Below are 17,665 nucleotides of genomic sequence, written 5' to 3' on the forward strand. Positions count from 1 at the left end.
GTTATTAGATAACATTAAAATACATTCAGTGTTTCATGTGAGTTTACTTAAGCCTTTATGCAGGGGACACAACTAGAAGACTCTCCAGCTTGAGTGGAGGGCATGTGATATTACGTAGATAACAGAGAATATGAGGTTCAATTGATTCTAGACTCAAGGTTCTCAGGTTTTATTTTACAGTACCTAATTGATTTTAAGAGTTATGGCCCAAAGTAGAGATTGCGGGAAAAGGCAAGCAATCTGTCAACTAAATTTCGTAAGTTGAACTCAGGAAAGCCATGTCCTCCAAAGGAGGTTTTCAGGGGGAGATGGAGGTGGGTACTGCCACATCTTTGGGGGTGGGGAGTGATGCACTCTGGTCTAGTTTGCAGTAAGTTGAGCAGAGGGAGGACCTTTAGGGAGTTCTGGTTCGGGAGGGCAGGTATTGTACATATGAAATCACTGTATGACTGTAAAATGAATACCTTGTAGGGAAGGGTCCATTCTCCAATCCAAAATGGTGGCGATCACATTTCATTATAGGGAAATTTCATGCTTTCTAAGGTTAGACTCTTCCTAACATGTTACACTGCCTTTCATCTGCTAAATGTCACCCAGAAACATCCCTTTGGAGCCCTCACTGCATTCACGGCATCAAGGGGTTAAGTCACACTTGAGGGCATTCTGCGCTGCCTCTGAAGGACAGGTTCCAGTATTACCAGAGGAGGAGCACCAATTTGCAGAGAACTTTCACCCTCAGGCCCTTCCTCAGTGCAGCGATTGGCCACTGTGTATTCACATTTTCTCACTGTACAGGGGGGAGCGTGAGGGACTGCTTCCACCAGGGGCTACCCGACCAGCACTTCTGTTTTACTCTAAACAACGAGCTCTGGAAAACAAGCTTTTTATTTACAACAAGCAGTTTGGGGTCCTCGAAGCATCTGCAATTTGTTATTTTGTACCATTCCCCTTTCCCTCATGGAAGCCTTGTTTGCCATGCTTTAGCTTTAGTAATGGATACAAACTTCAGGGGGTGGTGTTGGGATAGTTTCAGCTCCTGTGGTGAAGAGCAATTCGCGACCTGACACACCGTAGTGTCTCTCAAATCAAAATGTGTGCAAAACAAAACAAATAACTACCTTGACAAACAACCATTAGTTCTCTCAGGAACCACAACCTGAGAGGGCTGACGTCAGGAGTATAGAAAGAAAAGGACCCTAAAACTGAAAATGTTACCATGCTGAAAAAAGCATGTTCATGGGGAAAAGGTCACCTTCTTTGATGGCAAGAGAAAGGCTGCTGACAATTCCACCAAAACACCTTAAGCAGTTAGATGATTCCACTCAAAAATCATTATAGGCACTTCCTGCTATGTTATGGTGCAAATATGTGCACTCTTATATTACATATAACGTAATGAAACTGGTAGACAATGTCATAACCTAATTGAAAAAATCTTCCAAGTACATCCACATCACACTATATACCTATCACCTAATAATAATTCTGTACTACTCACAAATGGTATTTTATTTAAGCTTTTTAGATTTCTTAAAATGATGGTAATATTAAAAATGTGAATTTAACCTCTTAACCATATCCGCAGGCATCACAAAGGAGTGTGCTAAACAACTGAATCCTTTACTCACAGACAATATTCATTGCACTTTGGCAAAAGGATTATTTTCCGACACAGTCAAGAACGCCTGGGCCACCTCTCTCTTGAAAAATCATTCCCTAACCCGGCAACTGTGCCAAATATGGGCACGCCACTAACATGGCTTTTGTTTTTAAAAACCTGGACACAGCAGCTACCATCCAATAGCATCATGTGTAGAAAGCATAGAGCAGCCCTGTGGCATTTGCGGGCCTGACCTTGGGCCAAATAGAGGGATTGAAAAAGCCCTTTCTGATCTCAGAGACAATTTTATTCTAATTGGCAGATTGCGATAGTGCACGCATGTTCGTAGTGCTGGACGGACATGCGACAGACGCTATTAACCACCCGGTCTTGCAAGCTGGAATAAGAGAACTGGTTGAGGTTTGTCTCCCAGTAAGATATCGTTCAGATCCTTCCTCCGTGGGCAGCCATCTCCAGTCAGATCGGAAACCTTTGAATCCTCTTCCTCCTCATTGGATTGTGCTGGTCCCACAAGTGTTTTGTATATATGGCTTTCGCTTTAATGTATCTATGTTAATTAACTAGTAGTCTACTAGTAAAAGGACGAGGGTCTATCAACATATAGGCCGACGACAACAAGGTTATCTCCAGATTGCCTTGCGACCAGACCACAAGTTACGGTGTTACCCTGTTTAACTTCACTGAGGCTCAGCTGGCCCAGTCTGAACCAGACCGAAATTAAGCATCTGCTACTTGTCACCAAAGGTTTCTAGGGGCAGGCCAAGTCTACGTATGAGTCACTGAAGGAAACAAGGTCATCCTAGATCGGAGGTTACCTTTGACAGTTGTCTTTCTGTGCAACCAAATTCCATCATTGGCTCTACTTACTTCCAACAAGTGCTGTTGTGCCATATAAGGCCCTTTTGTGTAAGAAAATCAATTCCCGACCATAGCCGTGCATCTAAAGGACCAACATGACAGCATTGTAATGTCCTATATTGTATGGAGCCTCTTCACATTCGCCACTAATTACAAAGATGCAGAAACTCTAACAGCACTGTCAGGTACCCCAAGAAGAAAACTCGCTTTGCCTCCTCTTAGGATGCTATGTGAGCTGCCTGTAAAAGCCAGAGTTTCTTTCAAGGCCCTTACTCTGGTACGCAAGTCTCTGTGTGGACGGACTCCCCTCCAACTACTAAACAAATTACAATGGCACCAAACCAAAATATTATTATGTCTTTTTAAAATGTCTAAAGCTCAACATTTACCTGAAGGTATCTGGGAACTGTACAAAAATTGAATTAATAGCATACGAAATGTGTACATTTAGTGGAATTGTCCAATTTAGTCGAATACCAAACTGGTCGAATCCCATTTTACAGTGATTTTTCCCCCTCATTTTTATCACAAAAAGAAAGATGGTGGGTTGAGGGTAAGCATAAAGAAAGAGGAGGTAAGAGGGTAGGTTAGAGCGGTGCACGCCACCCGATCCCCGCCTCACCCCGCATTTGGCAGTAAAATGGAGGTAGGGAAACATTTTTGGTAAAATGCGATTCTACCAGATTAATTCGACTAAATATCATTGATGCCATTTAATACATCAACAGCACTCAGTCCAGGAATACACAAGAGCAACTTATGGGTAACAAAGCAAACAAATGTTTTTCGAAAAATACATGGCTAGTCGCCATCCCATGTTTCAAAGGTGCCCGAGCTATGAGTCAACCCTTTCAGGTATTAGCTGGCAGACTCTGGAACCCCCTCCCAGAAGACTTCCTGGACTTGGTGACATTCAGAAAGAGGTTAAAAACATTCCTCTTCAAGGCTTTGCACGAGTTCCTTCCGTTTCAGACCCTAGCACTTAGGTGCCCGTCTGGCATTCCGTGCTATGCAAACCCGAACACTAAACGAAAATAACCCTCTCTCGCCGCCCCTACCCTTTCTTCCTTTCATTCAATTTCGGTTCCGTCCTTCAAAACGATTCTTTGCGAGTTTTGGTTCTCCTACATCGTTCACGGTATTTTCTTTAAAGTGCTCTGATAGACCCTGGGGTGGAGCAGCACTACATAAAGTAAAGAAAACAATAAATACATAAATAAATAAGGATATGCAGAAACATACCCAATCCATAAATGCCAGCATGCCCCATCCAATATGGGAGATACTAATCCAGTTCCTTTTTTTTACTTTGCATTCTGGGACTGTAGTCACGAATTTCCCGTGATAAATCCAGGGCTACAAGCACCAGAAGGCAAAGAAACAAAAACAGGACTGGACTTGTATCTTTCGGATATAATGGGGCATGTTAGCAGGTATGACAATCAGAAGCCACCCGACAGGTGAACGGCTTCCACCATTTGCATTCTAGTACTAGTAGAAAATATAGCGATCACCCCAGGAGGGTGGTAATGGCCCGCCAGCATGAGTTTAGGTAGGGCCGAGGGAAGCGACGGCCTCAGTGGTATGCCCCCGACAAGGAGGCCAGAGCTGCTTGCAACCGGTGATCCATTTAGGGAGCAGCATTTTTTTTTTACTGGACACGGGCTCTATGCCTATGCGTGAACACAATTTCCCGTATGAAAACCAAGCTGTCTTGCACCATAGTAAATAGAAAAGAGACAGAGTGGGTTCGGTAGTGTGGGGGTAGCACAGAATGAATTGGTGGGGGTGGGAGTAAGGGGAGAGGAAGGAGGCTAGGACGGGCAGGAGGTCTAAAAGAAAAAAATCCTGGGGAAGGAGTTTGGGTGGCCGAGGAACGTGGGCGGGGCACTAGCAGTTCTCACCCATGTTTCCAGCCACCTGATTGCCTGAGCATTCTTCCCCAGGTGCAAATTCACAAGTGCACATGAGCTGTACAAACTCTGCTGTGCATTTTTGTGCCTCTAGGCAAAGAATGTAGCATTTAGGCTGGTAAGACTGATTAACAAGTCAGCACACCTCAGAGATCTGTGTGCAACTGGCAGTCACAGGTTCTGATTCTGTAAGCATGGACTCCCCATTTCCCCATGCGCTTTCCACACATTGAGTAGAGTTATACTGGCTTATATTAACACCTATTATGGCACTGCTTAGAAGCAGGAGGAATCCAGTTACCTCTATAATCTGAACATCCTAATTCTTTCATAATCGTTCAGTGCTGACTTCAGAATTTACTGATTATATATGGGATAAAATAACCCCTACCGTTCATTGTAGTTCACTGAGAACTTCCATAGTTCCATGACCAAAGAGAGAAACGAGGCCGAAGGTAGAGTTCCTTTATAAGGTCACAGAAGTCTGCAGTGACTTCAGTATTCTTTTTACATATGGTAGAGGGTATTTTATTCCTCATAATATGTGGCAATACTCTATAATCCCCTTTAATACCTGTCCTCTTGCTCTTAATACTTATAACGGGTGTAGAATCGGTTTGCATTAAAAAAAAGTAATATGCAGCTTCTAATGTGGTGCAGATAAACATGTTAAGCAGTTTAATAGACGTGTTGTGTTTAAAAAAAAAAGTAATAACGTGCAGATAGATTCTTGCTCCCATATGTTGAACTCCAGCAGGGCACAAAATAAGCATAGTACCATAAACAGTTCCTTGCCAATGAATATCTGTAAAGAGCCACGCAAACTTATATTGCAAGAAAGGAATTTGAACAGCTAGCCACAGAGCTTTAATCAAGTGCTGCATTGACAGCTGGAATTCTTCTATGTGCTGGCTCAAGCAGCAGGCATTGTGGTGTCACAACCGAAGTGTAATAGCTGATTACAGTCCGGTAGCATTGTATTTTCGTATTAAAAGTCAGTAGTGATGTCACTACTACCCTGTCATATATGGGCAGTCAATTAATTGATCAATAACGAAACACCCACAAACTGTGTGCCCCTCCTCACATCCTTAGCGCTACCTAATTACCAAAAGTAAACAAAATGTGGGAATGAGCTCCCTGTTATGTGAAAGCACTGGCACTCTCCAACCCAGCTCTACAAAAACCCAGCAGCTAGACATTTCTCTATCTAACCAAGCAACATTAACGAGCCCCACTTGCCCCAAAAACAAAAAATATAGGATGACATTGAACTCCCAACTGTGTGAGCAACTCACAAACATGGCAATGCCACTGGCTCCCATCCCAGCTCACAATGCCATCTCAAGATTAGAAAACTTCTTTCACAACTCACAGGTTTAACTGAAACAATGTATTCATCATAACAGAAATATGTTCATCCTCCAAGGCATCAACATATCCCTGGATCACATAATGACTAAGCAGAATTGGCCAACAGATGTTTCAAACTTTTTCTGCTTCTTTAGGGCCTAATATCATTTGAATGGTCACTTTGAATGGCCAATGAAAAGCTCTATCATAAGATAAAAATGTGAGGCAAGACAAGAAAGAAGTAATATTGAAATCTTAAGCTGTCAACTAATCAATATTCCTATACATCACTGTTGTAATTTGTGCTGAATATTGATAGTTAAAAAAAAGTACGAACATAGGCACTTATTACAAGTAAATTGGTAAATCCTGCAGTTATTCCACCTGAGCTGCGTTGCCTGGCTAAATTACCTCCGAATCAGGAGTGGACGGGTGCGCACACCAAGCATCAGCAGTAATGGCCATTCCAATTAACAGCAAAAAAATAAAGGACAGGGGTAATTCCGCCAATTTGTATCAGAATTACTGTTACTGCTGTAAAATTGCCAGAATTACTGAACAGTAATTCCACAGGGGGCTAATTCCGTCCAGCTGGAATTAGCTCGCGTTCTATTACCGCCACTTTTTCCACGTATCGCCGAACTTGTAATGAGGCCGCCAATGTTTTACTTGGTCGTTCAAAGGAAATAAATGCCTCTTCAAATATTTTGAGCTCAATATCATTTGCTTAATTTTTGGTACTTTGATTAAGAACAATGTTTAACTAAACAAATACAGGCTAGATTTCCCACTTAAGAATTTGTTTAATACCATATATCTAATATCCTGGGCTTTAAAAAAATATATTGATTAAAAGATCGAAACGTATCCACATTTGATATAAACTTGTACTAAATGAATGTAAACCTGTTCAGCTATATGTTGTCATTGTACATCCCAGGTTGAAACATTAATACGCTTCCTTTTTGTAGGTCCCTTTTATAAATCACTAAGATCTCACTGCTCAAAGCAAATAACGTCAGGAAGGCAATGGAAGTACTAACATTCTGCAAACCATGACGTGATTCTGATACTGCCAAATCTGTGGCTCAATGTATACCTGCTGCCTGGAAGAAAAGATGAAGATTCATGCAGATGACAAACTAATTAGTCTTGGTTTGAATAATGGGTTACACTGTAATTGTCTAAGATTGCGTTATGAGCCTGTACCATGATATATGGAATCAGAAGTTCCTTTGTTTTTAATCTTAAGTTCGTGCCTATGCTGCGACCCACCTAGTCACATTTATAGCTCAATTAGAGTGGTAGGTAAGGTTGTATTTGCTGAGAGAATCTTGACACTGCAATTAGGCCCAGATTGACAATGTCACAATGTACTTTATCTTTTGTACGGTATGGGAAGTTTACCAGGTTAGTGCAATAGTAAACTATTTGCTGTTGAATTAATGTAAATGTGGATGGACCCGACTAAAGAATTTACTTCTAATTTGTATTTCCTTTATAATAATACTACTTGCCCTTTTAACCAGAGGTTTGATATCTTCCTGTATAAACTGTGTGTGTGTGTATGCACCCAACCTGTCATTTTAATGTTGTTTTAATATATTTTGTGATGTTTTGCACTTTATGTAGGTTGTTTAATGGCGTGGACGAAATAAACAATTTATTGAAATATTGTACTTGATACATTATAACAGCAACTAATTAGGTGTTAATTATTGTGGGTTTTTATAATTGTCAAAATACTGTGACAGGGTGGCCTGCCACAAAGAACCACACTGACTCCTAATGTATAGTTCAAGGGTGTTTATTAAGACTTGTGCTGGTCAGAATGACTGCTTCTTTTTGGGACCTAATGTTGGCAGTAAGGACGTCCCTTTCCTCTCTCAACTTCCCCGGGTTGGGTTCCCACCTCCCTAGCCTAGTCATCCCTGTAACACCTATCTGTCTTTCTTCTTCTCTACACTTTAGGTGTTTGCCATAAAACAATGGCTACTTGACTTCTAGCTTTCCCTCTCCTGTCATTGGTTAGTCTCCGGGAATAGGGAATGGTGCCTTCTTTCGCCCTGCGTCATGCACACTCATTGCACAACCTCTCACACCTTACCCAATGCCGTACTGATCCCAACAACTGTTCTCTTCTCCCTACGTCACTGTCCTTCCAATCTCTCACTCTGCCTTTCCACCTCCACCCTTCAATCTTATTTCCTTTTGCACTCCTATTCCTTACTACTGCTTTTACTTCCAACTATCCCTCTAACTCCATTATTCCTTTCCTTCCTTCCTCTCACTCTATTCTCCCCGTCTCTTACTGGTTCTCTAGTTAAACTTCTGTCTGCTCCAATATCTACTCCTGCCCTCCCACTCACTGTCGCTCTTCCCTTTCTACCGCTACTACTGTTCCTATTCCAATATTACCACTACCTCTCTAATACCACTGCCTTCCTCTCACCGGAACTCCAGGGATATTGTGCCTGCTTACCTCTCTCACTAACCCGTGGTCAAACCCCCACGGACACCCAAGGATAAGCTGCCTTGCACACCCCTCTACTACCCACTACCACCTATCTCCTTAACTCGCTACTCCCACCAACTCTACCACTACTTCAGTCTGCCACTACTCCTACTCTACTACTAATACTCACATCCTCCCTATCTCACACAAACACTCCACAGACCTCCTCCTTAACAATAGCCTCCGCACTCCAGTTGCTCTCGCCTCCTCTGGTCTCTTGGACGTCCTCCTCCGCCACCCGTCATCACCCAACTGCAGCCCACATCAAACAATTCCCAAGCTCCCAATTATATATCCCTCCCCCTCTCTGAATTGTCCGCTTACCCTACCAATGGATTACCTTGCTTTCAATGGGTGTGACAGGGTAGGGCTTGGGAGGATTCATAAGGGATTTAAGCCCGCCCCCTTTTCTAGGTCTAGGTGACTTTGCTGGATTAGGGAGTATTTCTTGGTGAGCTGGTTCTTCTTTTTTGGTCTGTGGTTTTTCTCGCGAGGATGTTATGCTGCTCGACGCCAGGTCCTGCCATGGTACCATCCTGCAGGTAAGGAGATGGTGGGGGGGGCGCTATCTACACATTCTCTGGCACGCAGGGTTGTTGGGGCTGGGGTCCCTCCCACCCTTGACAGGGCTGGAGCAACGGCCCTGCCACAATGCTTAAAGCACTGTTACCTCATGTAGACCTTCTCACTTAATGCTTAATGTTTCTTATTTGCTCAGAAAGGGATGTTTCTGAATTGTAACTGAATAGTTCCAAACTGAGCATACCAACTGTTGTATCGTAATTCCTTATCCCCAGAAGTGTGTGGAAATCAGTGTAAATAACTGTAGTTTAGTACAGTTTTTATATATGCATGCTACTGCACTAATTAGGAAAACTCCAGTAGGGTTTTCTGTTAAAAAAGAGAATCAATACACCGTAAAGAGACTGAAATACATTAAATTAATGCATGGCGATCGCTATTATAGACGGCTGTAATAATTAATGCATTCTAAATCAATAGCACACTCCATTTATCTGTCCAACATATACGGGCCATAACTAATACATTCAAAATCCTAAGCATGCTGTGTTCACCCTTCAAGCATGTGTGTGTAATGCGCATTTCTTCATGATTATTTAACAGTGCGTCTGTAAACAGTATAATAACCGTGGATATGCCTTTTCCTGTGGCATTTGGTTGGGTGATTGCTGCCATCTTGGATGTCCTTATGTACAGGGGAAATGTCAACATAGTGGTCACCATCCTGTAAGGGGAGCTCAATCATTTCCATTCTAGTCCCCTCTTTGTCTCCCGCCCTTTTCACATGTTACAACTTGTTAAATGCCCAGAAAGCTTAATCCTGTAATATCTTGTCCTGGAAGATCTTCATTCCAATGAACTCTCAACAGATAGCGTTTGTCGTTTATTTTGATTCCTCTAATATGTTTCGCTATTCTAGTTTTTTATTGGGCCTCATTATGACCCTGGCGTTAACCAATGGCGCTATTAGCGCCATGGTTAACGCCGGTAATTTACTGAATCCGCCATGGTGAAATGGGGAATTACCACCCCATTCCAAGGTTGGTGGGGCGGTAATTCCCCATTTACCAATGGCCCTTCCCCATTCCCATTTTTGCCCCATAGGGCTCAATGGGAATGGGGAAGGCGGCAATTACGGTACCACAAATTGCAGTACTGTAATTACCTTCAAGGTCCCTTTGCGGGTCCCTACCTTAACGGCTGGTACAGACCAGCCGTTAAGGTCGGGAGCCGCAAAGGGACCTCGTAGTAAGGCGTTAAGGGGTTAACGGCGGCGCAACCTTTTACGGCGCCGTTAACCCCTTAACGCCTGGGTCATAATGAGGCCCATTGACTTTTAAACCTTCCAATGCAAATAACCTCATATTGGAAATGGACATGAATTTCAGAGGATAGTGGGTAAACAAACAGTGTTTGGATATCGAAAAGCGAAAACTTTGAGCAACGTATTATCACCAAGTGTCTAATGTCCACTCTTATATCTTCTGACGTGCGTGCTTCACCGAAACGCTTAGATTTTGGAAAACCAAATCAAGACAATGCATATTTAAACAGTTGAGAATTATTGTATGAATGTATGCATATATGCATTGGGTTTTATATAGAATGAACCAAGCTGGTAAGCAACAGAGCGCTTATCACAAGAGGAGACAATAATGGGATACAATATTATGGATACAGTCAGATGGATAGAATATTCATCATCATCATCTTTATTTCGGATAATAAATTCATAAAAGCACAAACAAAAGCACAGAACAATAATTCATTACCAACATTAAAAAAACAAGACAACACAGACTATTAAGGATACAGTTAGAAGGAAAAGTTGAGAAGTGATCTGGGCGGTTTTAGGCAAGGGATCCAGCTTAGGGAAGGATAGGTGGACCGAATCTGGGTTGGGGAGGTTCTGCTGGCTTCCCTTCTCTTTTCCATTTTTGCACTTTAATGTCACACACTAGTGCATTATTAGCTGTAACTTCCACTGATGAAGTCAGAATTAAGCCTCAGTTACAAATAATTTGTGAAATGAAAGCCAGAGAAGGCATTTCTGGACAGTTGCCTAAATGCTCAATTTTGGATCTAAAATGTCAAATCTGGGTTCATTTTAGGGGGAAGAGGGGGCTAGAATGGCAATTTGGCAGGGTCGTGTAAAGCCTTGCACTGAGCCAGATGGAAGCTCAGGACTGGGGAAAAATATGGTCCCAGGGACAAGGAATTATCATGTCACCGCCATAACATGCACGGCATGGGGTGGATGTCTTCTGAATCCTGTTCGTGGACTGAGAGATGGAATCAGCTTCTAGCAAATAAAAGCATTTGTTGATTTTACGGTTTTGTGTTTAAGCACTATACCCCTTATTGGTGTTGGTCCATTTTATGTAACCTCTCTCCTCAGTCAGACTGTAGGTGACACTGTGCCGTGGCAGAGCAGGAAGCGGTTTCCCAATTTGATGACTGTGGTGCTTTTACTTGCCCTTTTGGATAGTGTAATGAACCTGAAATGAGACGCAGACACAGAGGAGTCATGTTGGTTGTTATAGAATTTTGCTCAAATAATAAAAGGGTTGGAAAATGCCTCACTGTCCCTGCTCTAGGAGGTATCCCCCTTACCGCAACCAAAACTAAGGGTTTGTCCGTAGTCAAGATGTCCAAAGCAAAATGTCTTGTGTCCGAAATCGTATTCTGGCCCTTACATTCTAAAAGTAACTCTAAGTTGCACAGGTTAATGTCTTTGGCTTGGAAAGTGCACAAATGTTCAAGTTCAACAAAGCATACAAATCCATCAAAAAGGCTTTCACTTAGATGGTGTTCACAGTTCCTGGGAATATCTCCCTTCCCCAGGTTTCTTCCCAGCAATACAAATGTTCCAAAAATATAACCAAGTTCTTTGTAGCTCAAGAAGATAGCTCTCTCTCCCTGATATTTGTAATTTTGCTTCACAGACTTGACTCCGCTTCGTATGCTCTCCTGCCAGGACTTTCTTACACAGTTCACTCAATTCACAATCTCTAAGGGCATGGATCTTTCTGGAAGTGGATATTAAAATCACAACCCTTGATCCCTATTGAGTAGCTTTGACTAGAATTGGGGTTACTCTCATTAAAGGGCCAAGCAATGATCAAGCAGGGGTTGTTACACCTCAAAATTAATACTGCGCCTAAATGTCAATTCCTCTCCTTGTTGGGGCCCGTTTTGGGTATGTGTAAAAAGTCTAAGGGAAAGGAATTCAACAGACTAATAGCCAGACAGTATGAGAATATTGGTTGGTTCCCTGACTTCAAACGAGGCACTAGACTTGTTACTTTACAATAGTTATTTCGAAGTAAACTGAAGAAATGGGAACGGGCTAACAACTACACGCACCTCTCTACATTAAGCACATATGCACATGTTTCAGATGTCACCCATCGACATTTGAAAGCTCTGAGATATTTGACACAGTGCCCTAGCCCTGCGGTTCGGCACTTTATATTGAGATTAAGGACAAACCGATTCCCTTTGTTAATATCTCGTGTTGCTCATCTTAAAATCCTGCTACAGCATAGGACCTGCCATATCTGCAATAGCCCTGGTTTGCTTGAAACAGCTAAACACTTATTTACAGAATGCAAAACCCTGTTTTCGGCTATTATGAGTACAATGGGCGGTTTTGTACATAATTACGACTCTATAAAGCAGGTTGCATTTTGGAATCTTTGCCTCAACATGGAGAGTGAAATGGTACAGATGGCCTTGTATAGACTCTGGTGTGTTATTGAGAAACTGTTGCCCAAGAATAACTAACAGTATTTACTCCTTGTTCCCTCATATAATGAATGTTAATTGATTCACTGCACTAATAGTTCCTTTTACCTGTTTAGCATGTATTGTCAATGATGACTGGTAAATCTTAGTATTTATAGTTTTAAAGATTTTAGACATATTATGGAACATGTAAAGTGAATCATATTTAGTACCTGTACCCTTTTCTGTGATGAGCAATTCAATGGAGCCACTAACTGTTGTTGTCTACCCTCGGATGAGATAACTTGGCTGGTGTAGTTCTTAACAGATTGAATATGTGTAATTTATTTCCGGGTGAAACTTATAGTGTACTGTGCATTGTGTATTTTGATCCATTTGATTTTATGTGAGCTTATAATATGTTTTAAGTTTGTAAAAGGTTTTGAACTAAATACAAATAACTAAATAAATGATGATAATAATAATAATAATGTTAGTAATAAGGGCATGGATCTTCCTTAAGATTCATTTCATACATTTAAATTTATTTGCCTGCTATACTCTCCTGCCAGGACCTTTTCTTATACAGTTCACTCAATTCACAATCCCAAAGGTATGGGCCTTCCTTAAGATTCTTTTCACACAATTGGCTTTGCTTCATGAAACACCTGGTGTACTCTCCTGCTAGGTTCTTCAATCACACAATTTAGGTTGCGAGTCCCATTCTCGTAAATGCCTGGTTTTCCCTCCTGCCAGGACTTTGTTACGACAAATTCACAAGTCTCTAAAGTTCCAGTGTGGATCTCATATTAAACTGTAGGCCTCAGCCTTTGCCATGCTTTTAATATCCAGTTAGAGCCTTTTTTAATCACTTCTGCATCCCACCTTCCCCAGCTGGGCTCCCCGGTTATGTGCAGCAGCTTCGGCATCTTACGCAAGCTTCTGTGGTTACTGCAGCACTCCGGTAGGTTGGCAGAACACCCTGTCCTTTCTCCGCTCTCTGCCTCACTTACGACGCCTGGAGGCAGCATTCCGATGTCACTGCCCGTGCAACATGAGGGCTCCAGTTCTCCCAATTCTCCTTCTCGGTGGAACCGACAGACCTTGCACGTCACACAGCACTCAGTCTGCTCCTCTTTCTTCTCTGGGTCTCCCTTGCAGCTGGGCTCTTGCTGAGCCATTTCCTGTTCCAACCGGAGCTGTCTGCTCCTGTCAGCTTATGCGGCTACATCAGCTGTTAGGGATTTGAAGATCCTGCCACGGTGCCACTCCTTCCAACAACTAGAGTGCGGTGTGGGCTTTCGTGCTCTAGTGCTCTTCACAACTCCATTCCTCCTCCTCATCCCAGTATCTTTAAAGGATGATATATTATATATATGAGACTTATGGTCAGTCTTTCTCATTACACGATATTGTGGGATGCTATCAGCAAGTCTTGTGGGAGGTTGAAGGAGGATACCACAATATGCTGTTAAGGCATGATGAATGGAGGGACATCCCTAAAAGGGGCAGAGGGATACCATATCTCATCTGATGATGCCGATCTCCCCCCCACCACCATGAGGGTTGCCTCTCCTCATGTGATCCTCACTCGCAAAGTCACCCCCAGGGTCAGGATCAGGTAGCGGCTGCCATGCCCTGGCTACATGTGGAGAGGCTACCTCTGGGAAAGGAGTAATTACATCATCAGAGTCATCATAAGAGCTAGTCCCATATGAAACCTAGATTCTTAAGCAGTGACTGTTGCATTGTTAAAGTTTGCACGCTTCGCTTTTGCTTTGTTGCTTAATTGTTTTTTTAAAGAACTAACAGGCAATTAATTATTCAGTTGCCCTGTGCATGGTTTTTCACTCACTTAGCTTCCAATCAAAAAGAAATGGAAAGCCCAATGCAAGCTTTGAAAAGCAAGGGTGTCTGGGCAGAGACAGGTTTAGGCAGTCAACAGAACCAACAGATGACCTGCATTAAAATTTACTACACTATGCAGTCTACAGTTGTCCTGATGTCAGGATAATCTTCAGTGGTGGCTGGTGTGTCAAGTGGGAGGTGGAGCAGTAAGGAAGGCAAGCAATATCCCCAATGACCACTAAACGCAATGAAAGTGTCAACAAAACTACAGTGCCTACAATGAAAATCAAATGCACACACAATGACACCTGCAAATAAACACTGCTCATTGAGTTCATGTCTAATGATGTCTTAGTATCATTCTGGTCTTTTTGCCACCAGCTTTGCCCAAGGTGAAAAAGGGCAAAGCAGCACCATGATTTGGATTATTTTATCTGTGCAAAAACTTAACTTAAATTTAACAGGGGAGTACAGGTCCCAAAATGTCTTTCCAAGAGTCTTTGTGAGTCCAACTAAACCAAATTATACCTAAATATATGCACGTTTCCTGTAACCTTGTGCTAATATTGCTGCAGCAATGAAACGAACATTAAAATGCACACTTCAAATTAAATAATATAAAAGGGCCAGTTTACTGTGCCTTCTCCATGTGAAGCATGTCGCCCATCTGCTGAGGGGTTTAGGAAGATCCAGGAATGACTCTTGGTGGTGGATGTCTCTTCAACTGGGTGCTGCCACCCTGCCCTCAAAGGTCGGGCTATCCAGGACTTAGTGCTGGCTGGATCGCTGAACTTGGGACAGCGCCGGCATAAGCAGGGCAGGCCCCTGCAATGCGAAGCATGAAGAAGGACAAGCATAGGCTGAGTAGTGTGGGTTCCCCCCTGCTTTTGACCCTGTTGACCTATGCCCTGCCCCAGAAATGATAACTGCATACACCATTATGTTTTCGTGGAAAAATTGGTGGCCGTAGGCCTTTTTATTATATACAAAATTAACACTACACACTGGTTATGACAACTGTACAATAACCAACGCTTTTTGGGCACCTCGTGTCCAGGGGTTGGGATGCCCCCCTTCCTTTAGGCTCCATTTCGTTGCCCTGTGGCATCCTTTCCTGGACACGTGCCGCCGCCTACGACTTTTCTTCTACCGTGTACCGTAGAAAGGTACTCGGCGTTCCTTTTCCGTATTTCCTCCTTTCCTTCTTGTAGGGCGGGTTGGGTGGCAAAACGTATCCTTGTCACCCTTTTCCAGGCCCTGGGAGCTTACCCGAGTGAGGTGAGCTCCTAACCTGGTTGTGACTTGGCCCTGCTTTCTTGTGTAACTTATACCCCTTCTCCCTTTTGTTGTGCTGATTGGGGGCCGGCGCTCCTTCCTGTCCTCCCCCCGTTCCTTTCACACCTGGTCCTACTTGTTGTGCGTTTCCCTGGGAACGCCGGGGGTGGGGGCGCCGCTCTGGCTGCCCCTCCCTTTTGTTTTCCCGCCGGTTGTCCCCCCCACCCCGCGCCTAACTCCCCAGGCCCTCTATCGTGCCGCACTTCGTGCAGCACGGGGCCTGTGGCATAGGCTGAGTAGTGTGGGTTCCCCCCTGCTTTTGACCCTGTTGACCTATGCCCTGCCCCAGAAATGATAACTGCATACACCATTATGTTTTCGTGGAAGAATTGGTGGCCGTAGGCCTTTTTATTATATACAAAATTAACACTACACACTGGTTATGACAACTGTACAATAACCAACGCTTTTTGGGCACCTCGTGTCCAGGGGTTGGGATGCCCCCCTTCCTTTAGGCTCCATTTCGTTGCCCTGTGGCATCCTTTCCTGGACACGTGCCGCCACACCTGAGGGGTTGCTTGTCTGCAACGCTCAGGTCCCCCCAAAACAGCGACCCTACAGCCACCCTATTTGCAACCCTGTGCTGCTAATGCTTGAAAGATGTTGTCCGAAAATCTCCCCCAGCCCTTGTTGGACAGGTGTACCCCATCCTGGTGGAACCAATCGGGGACGTTCTGTGACAGCCCATGTCTTATAAAATGGAGTCCTGTGCTCCTGCAGTGCTTCTCCACTGCTTTGTTCAGCTTTTTCCTTGCCGTCTCAATAGCCTGCCTCTTGGGGCCCCGTACCAGATTCTGCGGGTTATGATCTCTGACATAAAGATTTTCGTTTTACCCCAGCAGTGAGCTATCGCCCTCAGAGATTCACACATGTTGCGTGTTAGCTCGCCCCGATTCGTTCTGACCAAGTCGTTCCCCCCGAGGTGGATGACCAAATACTCGGGGGGGTCCCTGAAACCAATCAGATCTGACAGCCTGTCGTGGATGTCTTCCCAATGCATACCTGGGAGGCCCCACCATGAAGTTATTGTTCGTTTGAAATGCAAACCCTCTCTGTAGTCCTCGATCCACCTGCCTGCTCTTGTCACGAATGAATGGCCGACTATCCATGCCGACTTGTAGGGTGTTTTGTCTGCATGGAAATGGGAAATGAATCATATCATGCTTTCTCGCACATATCTTTTAAAACATTGTGATTTCCATCCCCCAATTCTCTTTACTCCTTCTGCCCCCAGGCCACCTGCCCATGCCGATGTGGCTGCCCCTATTCTGAAGGAGTGGGTCCCGAACTCTGCCTTGTCCCACCCTGCCTTTGCTATAGTTTTCTTTAGTACTGCCTGGAATTGATATCTGCTGAGGGCGCTGCCGTCCCTATGTATCAATAGTTGGCCCCCTACTTCCGGGCGCACTTTGAGAAATTGTTTTGTGATGCACCTCGGGCAAAGCTCTCTTTCCTTGATACAATTTAGCTCTATAGACCGCCCCCTCCCTTCTTGGTCTGTTTTAGACTTCCTTAGTAGTATTGCCATTCCTTCGGCCCCTATGCAGATGTCGCTTTTCGCTAAGCCATCCCCTGCTGTTGTGTTACGCGCCACTAGTTCTCCGACCCTTAGTGCCCCATAATACGCTAATGCAAATGCTGCCCTAAATAGTTTGATTTCGTAGCTGCCGTTACATGTGCTGTGCAGGAGTTTCAACAGTACCGTCATCTTTGCAAAATTCAAGGGCCTCCTGCTGTCAGGTATCTTTCCTTCTAACCTTGCCCACCCCTTCATTGCGTATTTTATACGTGAATTTGCTGTCGGGTCTGCTATCCCGGCCACCCTTGCCGTGTATGCTATTGCCGCCAGATGTGCTGCCGCCCAACTCTTCCTCTTTCCTTGTGAAAAAGCGCTCCCCACAAATTTACATAACATTGCCCCTGTGATGTCCCCGATCTTTTCTGCTCCCGTTTCTCTTAACACATTATTCACAT

At 43.8% G+C, this 17,665-nt stretch overlaps 1 protein-coding gene across 1 annotated transcript in view; it reads right to left on the reverse strand.

Annotated features, from left to right (window-relative positions):
- The window catches only part of LOC138492940 (uncharacterized), a 334,933-nt gene that overhangs the window by 21,416 nt on the left and 295,852 nt on the right, over positions 1–17,665 (reverse strand). The window contains exon 13 of the mRNA XM_069620230.1: positions 11,138–11,247. Coding sequence (XP_069476331.1) covers positions 11,138–11,247 — 110 coding nt within the window. The remainder of the gene's footprint in view (positions 1–11,137; positions 11,248–17,665) is intronic.

Source organism: Ambystoma mexicanum, chromosome 10, assembly GCF_040938575.1.
Source record: "Ambystoma mexicanum isolate Mex_15411 chromosome 10, UKY_AmexF1_1, whole genome shotgun sequence".
NCBI lineage: Eukaryota > Metazoa > Chordata > Amphibia > Caudata > Ambystomatidae > Ambystoma > Ambystoma mexicanum.